At 40.0% G+C, this 10,458-nt stretch overlaps 1 protein-coding gene across 1 annotated transcript in view; it reads right to left on the bottom strand.

Annotated features, from left to right (window-relative positions):
* LOC134072908 (corticotropin-releasing factor receptor 2) overlaps nt 1–10,231 on the bottom strand; it is a 57,017-nt gene extending 46,786 nt beyond the window's left edge. The window contains exons 1-3 of the mRNA XM_062529795.1: nt 10,200–10,231; nt 9,984–10,108; nt 9,772–9,891 (exon numbers count right to left, since the gene is read on the bottom strand). Coding sequence (XP_062385779.1) covers nt 9,772–9,891; nt 9,984–10,104 — 241 coding nt within the window. The 5' untranslated portion in view covers nt 10,105–10,108; nt 10,200–10,231. The remainder of the gene's footprint in view (nt 1–9,771; nt 9,892–9,983; nt 10,109–10,199) is intronic.
* Between the last annotated feature and the right edge of the window lie 227 nt (nt 10,232–10,458).

Raw genomic sequence — 10,458 nt, forward strand, 5'->3', positions numbered from 1 at the left:
GTTAGGACTAGGATTACAATAAACAGGTTGGTTTTGACCTGAATAAGTCGAATCCTTCAAATATCATAAGGCGGTGAACAAATGCAATCTAGAAACATGTTTAACAAGATTCCACTTAAAGGCAAGGGTCTTTGATGACAAGTATGTGTCCTGATTCCAACAAAATGAAATCAAATATTTTCCTGTTCTGTTCGACTCAAACATTTGTTTTAAGTGCCATAGAGTCGCACCATGCAAAAAAATCATGCTTCTTGATCTGTAGTCAACAACATCCTTTGCCTTTTCGAGACACATTTCAGCATCGCCATCAGAAACCCTGAGACCCGTAGCTGACAAGTCAATGCAGACCTTCAGACCTTCGACTGAGCTGCTGCACAGAATAAAGGCAAACACCTCCCACATCACAAGAGGCAATCAATGAGAAATGCTGAGGGAGATGTGGCAGTTGTCAAGCTCTCTATTTTCTTCACTCTGTGAAAATAATCCACTCTAATGAAACTGTTAGCCATGACAGAATGGAAAATAGTGTATAATGTATTAACCAGAGCAAGTCTGAATTGCAATCATCTGAGTCACAGTGAGGCGAGTCATCAGTTGCATACTGTGGGGTTCCTATGCTGAAAGAGATGGGAAGGGCTAACTGGGTTGAAAAAATGTAGCCTACTTTCTGTCTGCAGACAAGTTTGCTATGCCACACAAAATGAACTCCCACTCCCACTCCTTGGAGTGCTATGATATGATTATTTTTCCAGTGTAAAAAAAGTATGTGGCATTTGGGATGCATTTTGCATAAATGAATTAGAGCTCAAAGCATTAATTTATGCTATCCCTTGTCATGGCCTTTTCAACATGAGCACAAACTGCAAGTGACTCAAATTAATCAACAAGCCCTTCATTGCACGGCTATTCGGCTCTGATAATAGCTTTGGGCCTCTAAAGTCTTTAATTACATTTTGACATTTTTGACACTAAAGCACAAGGCCATACTTAATGTGTACATTTGCATGCAATAGATATGGGAGAGTGTAGCATTAACATTTTTCAGAAGACATTGTGCATTATACATTGTATCATAATATTATCTACACAGTATATAAGGATACTATTTATTGGGGTTTTTACAAGTGGGCAGTCAACTGAGATTCATACAGTACCCCCTCTCTCTATTGTATAGGGAATATGCTGCATAGTATCCCGTTGTGTTACAGTGTAGGCTATGTGACAACTTACAGAGACCAAACATGCTGTACATGTATACTGTACCTCTTTCACTGTCTGCTCTTACACACAAACACGCACACACACACACACACACACACACACACACACACACACACACACACACACACACACACACACACACACACACACACACACACACACACACACACACACACATACACACACACACACACACACACACACACACACACACAAGTTTGGATTAAAGGGAATAAAGAATCTTGCAAAGGAATGAACTTCCTCGGATGAAATCTGCACGACTGTCAATATGCTGAACACTTTAAACCAGGGGTGTCAAAAATACCTGGGGGCCAGACACAGCCCACCAGGACCTTGGGGATCAATAAAGTATCTATCTATCTATCTATCTATCTATCTATCTATCTATCTAATGCAATTCAGATAGAATTGAGAGTTGGATGGAATTGGATGGAATTTAAAAAGAAATACATAGAAATCCAGTTCATGTCACAAATTTGGATAAGATAAGATAAGATTTCTTCAATCAAGGAATAAAAACCTTGCTGAAGCACGACAGAAAAACATCAATAGCAATCTAACAAAAAAATTGTAACATAGTTACAATTTTTTACAAAGTTTTAGAAAGATAAGGCACCATTAGGACTGCTGTTGCCTTTTAATCAGTAGTACCTTTGTCGTTAATACTTTTGTTGCTGTTTACTACTAGACTATTGACACTGAGTGACTTCAGTGTAATCAATTATATAGATTAAGGGTGTCTCAGTAATCTCTCCCCAACAGTTGAACACACTGACACCGGCGGGGATAGGGAAGTGACCTAAGAGTCTCAGAGCAAGAGAAACATTCACAGCTCGCTCAAGCTCAAATTTATTCACCAAGGACTAGAATTGCTCAATGATGACAAAGAATGTGATCAACCTAAAATTTTCATGAAGTTGCGGTGGGGTCAAACATTCAATTATTATTTTGGAAGCATAAACGATGACTTCATAAATTATGGAATCTATTCTACTCTCGGCAATCAGATATAAATAGGCCTGCAGAAAGAAACTTAATGCCCTTCATCTAGCCTAACAATATCCGCTGATGTGCTTGCAAAAGGAGGTGAGTGCAACTAATCCACTGTAATGAAATTTTGTGTCCAAGCTTCACCAAGAATAGTGAGAATAAAGACAATAACCATTCATTCATTAAACTTAAAATAAAAGTTACAATCATTTTCATCGCACATTTGTCACACTGTTCATACTATTTCCTCACTTCATTTAAAGAATGTTATGAGTCTGTGATTGAAAGGTTGTGAAGCTCAGCTAGTCACATTTCTATCCTTCCTGTCCATGTTTCTAAAACAACATGTTAATTGCCTGAAACAATACAGTATATCTATTGCTTGGTCCGATACATTGTTTACTTCCTATTTACCGAGGAGCAATTGGCTAACCAAAAAAATGCATTTGAAGTAGCAGATTGCAGTTTCACAAGGCTTTTCCTTTTGCTTAGCCGGCATGACAAATAAGAACATGTTCTTAATGATTTGCCGGATTAAATAAAATAACATAAATAAAAAAGATTTTCCCCAGGAGTACCCTGAATACTCGGCATAAGGGAAAAAGCCATATCGCGTTGATATCCACCTCAATGTTTTAACGGCAGATGCATGACAACAACTATCATCATAGTAGCGTAACAATCAACGTTATGACATTGAAACTTGTTGGTATGTGTTTGTGAACAGTTGTAGTATGATATGGCATCAACTTTCTCCCATTTCAATCATTACAAACAGACCAGGACATTTTTAACTTTCATGTCCTCCAACAAGGACATCGGGATTGAAATGTGTGCATACTGTAATTTCATTTTTAGTACATATTACATTGGAACTACTGTAAAACAATAATGGAAGTGAAAGTGTGGACATGGACATAATTGTAATTGTGTTTTATGGTAATAAAGATCTCAAACGAGGACATCGTTTTTCTCAAAAAACTACTTGCTGTACAGAGGTTTTGTATATTTATGAAGCCCTATCAAGCCAAAATAAGTGGGAGAAATAAAAAAAAAAAATGCATTCAAATGTATACCACGGGTCTCAGGAGGGTATAACAGTCATAGGATCTACAGAGTGGAGTAACTGAAAAGGTACCATAATTGGTGAGCGACTTTCTATTTTTTTTCAGTGGATGATTTGTGTGCTAACTTCCATATAAAATACTTTTTAACTGAGTTGTAAAGAAGAGAATGTAAATACCTCTCCTTTTCCTTGGCCTTTGCTATGAACTCTAATAATAATCTAACTTGCATGATATTTCTTGGACCGCTGAGTGTGATGACAGGAGGTTTTCTCATGTCAAGTGCCGTGGTCTGGAAATCTGCTTTAATGGCAAACACCTACTCACTGTGTCCTTCATTACAAAAGAATGTGGTGGGCTGAACTAGTGTTCTAGTACATGGAGCAGAATTCTGATTCTGATGCTGATTAAGTAGATGTGTGGTCCCTGAAACATGAGGAAGCAGAACATCTGCATAATGTGGCCTTCTCATCACTTCAAGTGCCACTTTTCTTTGTTCATACACATTTGTCATTGCCGTCATGGTCTTCCATGTCTCTTGGTTGACAGCAATCGTCATGGACAGAGACCCTGAAGAATTTGTCAAAACACTTCAAGGGTTTGAAGAGATACTTGAAACATGTCAAATTCCCCAAGGCACTGCATTTTCAAGTTGAAGTCTGTTGAAACACACTGTCCTAAGCCCGTGGCAAATCGTTTCATTATAGTTATAGCCGCAGGGGTAGCTTTCCATTCATGCAGTAGAACATGTGACAGTGTGACAATGGAGAACCATCACCACACATTATCGTCTGTACATCATTAGTGGCAATTAACGTGATGATTGTGGAAGAGCCATGACTAATGTCAACATGTCAAAAAAAGTGTTGTCAAATATGATGGGATCTAGAAAAACCCATCACATGGTGAAATCAAAAATTCTTGATTACTTTTCTGTTTCAAAACTGTCTGGTGAAATTTCACCAACTTAACCAACTTCTGATACCATCCTAGCAATATCCTTGATAGCATCCTAGCATAGTGTCAGAATTGTACAGGGGATTTTTTATTCTTAATTTCGCCATGTGACCTTCTTGACGCATGCTGCCAAGAAAAAACTTCAAAATAAAAATGTATATTCCAGAAAATGATTAACCACATCGCAAATCAAAGGCATTAATATGACTAGTAAAATACATCAGAATGCATTAAGCTTTTCTCAACCGATGGGTAAACATTCTTCCTTACTTGACTATGAATAGCTAAATGCTGCCAGCATTGCCTGAAGTTTTCATGACAACTGACAAAACAGTGTTCTGTTTGGCTTTGCTTTCTCTACTTTTGGCCCTGTATGTAATGAGAAACACAAGTGACAGATCCAATCCACAACCTCCCAAGAGGTGGATGGGGAGTGCTGACAATTTACGACGATCAATCCAATAGAAGCCCTTTTGGCAATGCTTTCATCAGCCCACTGAATTACAGCAGAGGACACAGGAAGACCTGGGGAGATATTGAACCATAACTGTGTGGTATTTTGCGTCGAACAAACTGTAGGGGTGCTGCACAGAGAGGTGTTAATATTTTTGGCCTGAGCAAGACTGGGCACGCCTCCCTCCCCAGAGACTGCAGCGTTGCTGACTGACATACGTAGCTAGGGACAAACAATGAAGGACCTTGGGCCACCTCCAAGAACCATTCCATACAAGAGTAAAACAGACTCTAAATCAAGCATACGAAAGGATAAACACAGGCTGAAAAAAGGATGGACCGTGTCTTTAAAAATGCATGCGGCTCTTAAGGAACCTCTTTGAGGTCTTTGTAATATTGATGTTTTGAGGACTGATGGCAAGTGGCTGTATACAATGGCTTACCCAAAAGATTACGCATTTGAGGCAGACCTCCGATTACTGTTGAGAATCTCAACAGCTTAATGATGTAATCATTCCAAAGAGAATTTTCCTTTTTCCAAAAAGATAACCATGAGAAGAGCTCTGTGCTTGAACGTTTCTTGTATTTTTCAAGTCAATTACTCTTTGGACATCCCTCACCTGAATGCAAAGGGCATGGCGTCCTTTGCTGAAGGAAACGATAATCAGTTTAAATAAGCTAGATTGTTTAAATCTGTCAGAGTGTCAGAGGTTACTAATATCTGGCATTTTCCAATGTGAGGAGCATCCCCAGTGACCTCTCAGAAAGATTACATAACTGAATAAAGACACAAAGGCTACAAAATTACTTGTTTAAAAAATCTACTTTAAGAAGGGGTGTTAAAATTAATATAGCACCTTGGTCTGTGAAAGTGATGTCAGAGCACTTTCTCGGCAGCAGATGGGGGCTGGATACTAATTTTATAAACCTCATGAGTTTTACACCTCATAAATGAAGATGTTCCAAATTTATACTGCATTGCCATTTTAGGAACTGGAACAAGAGAAATAGTTAGGTGGCTGCAAAAAAGCCTCAGGAAATGTGTAATGTACCTCACGCCAAACCGATGTGAAGCACGCGACCACTGAGCGTGACGGCACACACATAGTGGACTGAAGCTCAGCTGCCTCTGCCCAGACTTGAGTCCACTGGGGATGACAGCAAAGGTTCACGGGGGGTCGTACGCCAGCATAGCACACCACTAACACCCCCCCCCCCCCCCCACACACACACACACACACGCATGCACACGCACACACATGCACACGCGCACACTCACGCACGCGCGACGAGGCGGCGACCTAGGCGACCCCACCATGTTCCACCCTGCTGGGTCCAACCAGGATTACAGACCGTTCTGAGCACAATTATTTTCAACAACCTTAAAGCCTTCTTCTGCTGGATGTGTTGACAGACACACAGTGATCATAGGCGGCGAGAGGGTGGACACAACAGAAAAATGGGAACAGTCATTTTCCCTAAAACACAACACATTCTTAACGATTTGTCCACACACACACACACACACACACGCACGCACGCACGGACGCACGCACACACACACAGCGAGAGTGAGACAATGATAACAAGAAAGAAAGAGTCAATTTGTGAACTGTGGTGAATTAAACACCAATAAATAACTCAGTATAAACAAAGTTTCGAAGAAAAGAAAAACAGTCTAGGTCAAAATTCAGTATCATTACATGCTACATTAAGCAATGGAAAATGGGGAAGGGGGGGGGGCAACACAGCTCACACACTAAAACACATAAAGGGAAAAACGAATGTGGAAAGGCTGTAGAGGTTAGTTGTCAGTCTCTTCCCATGCATAACAGATTACAAGTGTGCTGTCCTGTCTAGTCCTTCGAGACCCTGCTCTCCCACTGAAGGCTGAAGATTAGGATTGAGTAATTGAGGATGGCTGAGTGATTAATGCCTTCTAGGAAGGAGGAGGGGCTAGGACCACTCGATAAGGGCAACCTCAAGTGCAACGCTGCAATGGGTTCTCTTCACAACCATGAATACTGAGCCTGGACAGACTCACAATCACAGACTACTCACACCAAGCGAGATATATTTGGTACTTTAACAGGCGGATGAACTTGCAGGTCTGAGAGGCTGTTTGAAGTTTTTTTAAGGTCTAGAACAAACTGCATTAATCAAAATGACACCAAACCTTGGAAATGTAAACCTGGCAGGTACTGTAACTCTTCACTTTCAAAAAATAAAGAAAAACCCTTCCACTTTCTTTACACTATGTGTTTGTGAGACTGATATCTTGCTATACTGTCATATATGCAGATACATGAATTGATTCATCATGCCTTCAGCCACTGGAGAGCAAAAAGTGTTCTGTTTGGCAAACAAACACATTCCTCCAACACCCAACCAACAGCAGGATCAAGAGGAAGAAGAATAAGACATCTATCCTGAGAGAACACTCACCGAAGATCTAAATTGAATAATGTGGATTTAGAAAAATGAAGCCTTATATAAAAATGATGAATCAAATAGCAATGAATGAATTATTCACGTGCTTCAGTTATAAATATCCTCAGACCTCCCACAAGCACCCACCTCAACCACTTGCTGAATATCATTATGGGAATAATACAAGCAGTCAAACAGAAATGGATAATCTCCCAAAGCCTGATTTAGAAAAACACTTCCATATGACTGATGGCCTTAAGAATAAGCCTGCTGGAGACATGACATGGCTGTTAGGAGAGATGCAGCCTATTGACCATGAAATGTTTTATATATCCTGGAGCGTGTTATTGGCCCATTAGCTACTTAGCACAAAAGCCTATGCAACCATATGAATTTACCAACACATTGAGATATCTGACAGTGCTACGCTTGCATTTGTTTGTGACTCGCATCATGCATCATCACAATATTGCATGTGATAGTGTCTCTATTTTAAAATAGCAGCCAGGTGGGGAAGTTTATATTTTGCTGTGGCAAATTCAAAGCCCTCCACTCAAACACCTCAGTGAATTTGGTATTATCTTCTCTGGAAATTATTTTCCAACCAGACTGTATCTAACTGTTTGTTAACCAAAAGATCATGTGTCTGTGTTTTTGCCCAGCAGGATGCCGGGGATGCACACTGAGATCAGGGATGACAGGATCCAGACAGAGGCACTGATCATTTACTTCAAGCACAAGCCTAGTTAAAAATGCTGACAAGTCTTTGGTAATACCACTCTTACAGTAACAGGCTAAAAGTTATTGATATCATTTTTTATCCTATTAAAAACTCGAAAGCAGTTCCTGTTCCTGTTTGTTCTGGTGGTTGCTAGTATCCATCAATACTGTTTCACATAGTTTGTGGGGTAAAGTCCCAATCACGTATGGAAACTGTAACATTGCCCAGTAACGACAGTATGGTAAAGACTGTCTAAAGCCATTGCCACATTGCTCAGGAATTTCAAGGCATGTAAATTCACCCACCACACCGTAAGCAACATAACAGTTAAGTCGCTTAGCATGAAACAAACGATCACCCATAATGCAATGCGAATGTGAACGATTAATTTTAGAATTTATGTTAAATGTTCCTATTGTTCATATGAATTTCACAGTATCCACTATGTTGTGTCTCTGTAAAAGGTCCTGCCAGCTTGCCATGCTGTACCAGTCTGACTGAATGTGATACAGTAATAGCCATGGCAAGCAAACCCTGACTCTTCTGCCATCACTACAATAACTACTACAACAGATAATGGGGAGTTGTCTCAGAGTATGCCTAAAATCTACATTAAATAACCAACTGACTGCTCCTTGTCTTCACAGACATGTTCATCAGCATATTTTGCTATTTTAAATTCAGATAGTGATACATTTAATAGGAATGATACTGTAGGTGACTTTATGAATCAAAACTGGCATGCACTGACTGAGACAAAAAAAATGTCTCCAGAACTCTCCTGGCTCCTGCAACTGAGAAAATGCAAGCTAAATTTAGTAGACTTTCAAAGTTAGAAATATCTCTGCTTGCCAACCAATTAACTGGCATGTGCACTACATTTTGCTGTGGTACAATCAGATGACTGCGATGGCTGTCTGGAAGAGGTTACCTGTAATGCTACTTATACTTGCTATTTTTACAGAGAAATGGAGTATGTCTATCTCTATTCCCTGAAAGTGAAGGTGCCTTGTTGTATCTTTAATGAATAATAACGTTTGTTGATCATTATAAATTTGACAAACTCACCAAAGCATAATGGAGTAAAGTTTCTAACAAAATCGTCTATTGCCCCATCGCTTATAAACACATTCAATTCGTTCCAGTGGACAGAATACTCACTGAGCCAGCTGAGTATGCTCTCTCTACCCTGACAACACACTGACCACTAGACTCCCATTTCAAAGGTGAGATAATGTCTCAACATGACAAAAATGAAGAGACATGTTGGAGGAAAGGAAGGACTTCAAGACCTTTGCAGACGACCACATTCAGGTCATGGCTCTTCATTTTTAAACCTAGCCGACAGGCCTAAATGAGACAATTGAGTTCACTTTGAACAAGCAGCCCAGACACACAGTCTCGCACAAATGCAATGCCACCATGTGTTTAAAAATGACTGCTAACTGAAAAATACGTCTGTGTTATGTGTTAATGTCATTTAGATAATGCTATTCACGCTAGTGATAGAGACGCCTTCATATCTAGCCTACAACAAGACAGAAAGGTCAAAGCCTAGGTTACTGAACATTTTGGGAAGTTTTTTTTTTCGTCGTCTCGGCTAAGTGTTGGTTACTCTCCTACAACCAAATGTTAACCAAAATAGCCGCATATGTCGTATAGCTGAATGTAGACGAACTAGACCTACATAGCATTATACATGCAGAGGAACATGCAAAGTCCGACAGTCAGTTGTACCCCAGTGTTTAATAGGCTACCCGTCTAAAAGGTGAGCTACTTGAATCCACACCTATCGTCACTTATGCATGTAATGTAATAATACCGCTGTCTGAATAGCGTCTGATCTTGTTGCCATTATCTAACAGACAATAAGGTGACACTAAGAAGTTGTTTATCTAAAAAATATTCACTTACTTGTGGTGTTGTATTTAACTCCGTTGATGTACTCCGGACATGGTCGCTCCACAATTCGACCCGAGTTGCTCCTTGGCCAGCAAGTTCCGATCTCATCAGTTGTGGCATTACAATAAAGACCTATAATACACAAAAAAGAAATGAAACACCAGTAGAAGTAATATCCTCGTATGGGTATGCTGGTGATAGAGGAGGCTACCCCGGCACCGTACCGTCAAAATTCATTAATGAGAAAGATGCATTTTCATAAAAGGTGTCCTGAAAAGCATCCATGAGACTACAGTTGGGATCACCAAACTCCCCAATGAAGATCTGAAAAATCGTGGCATCCATGTTTCTGAAAATTAAGCGGAACAAAGTCCTATCTTAAGTAGTGTTCTGCAGTCTTCTTCCTCAATGTAGCATTTGAATCAGTTTAATCCACGCACTGATGGCAGTCGCGCTCAGCGTGCGCGCGGGTTATCCATTCGTCCAATTGAAAGGCTGACAGGAGAGCACTAGAATGACGGAATGTTTCGTTTCACACTCTGGATCCATACATAAGAGTCAATTTTATGGTTTAAGGACGACAACCGATTCGGTTGTGCAAAGGGATACTGTTTGTACCCTGAACATAAGTTTAAAATACTATACAATTCAACATTTTTGTCTGGCGGGGGCTAGGCTATTAAATACATTTCACATTTC

The sequence above is a fragment of the Sardina pilchardus genome, chromosome 2 (genome assembly GCF_963854185.1).
Source record: "Sardina pilchardus chromosome 2, fSarPil1.1, whole genome shotgun sequence".
NCBI lineage: Eukaryota > Metazoa > Chordata > Actinopteri > Clupeiformes > Clupeidae > Sardina > Sardina pilchardus.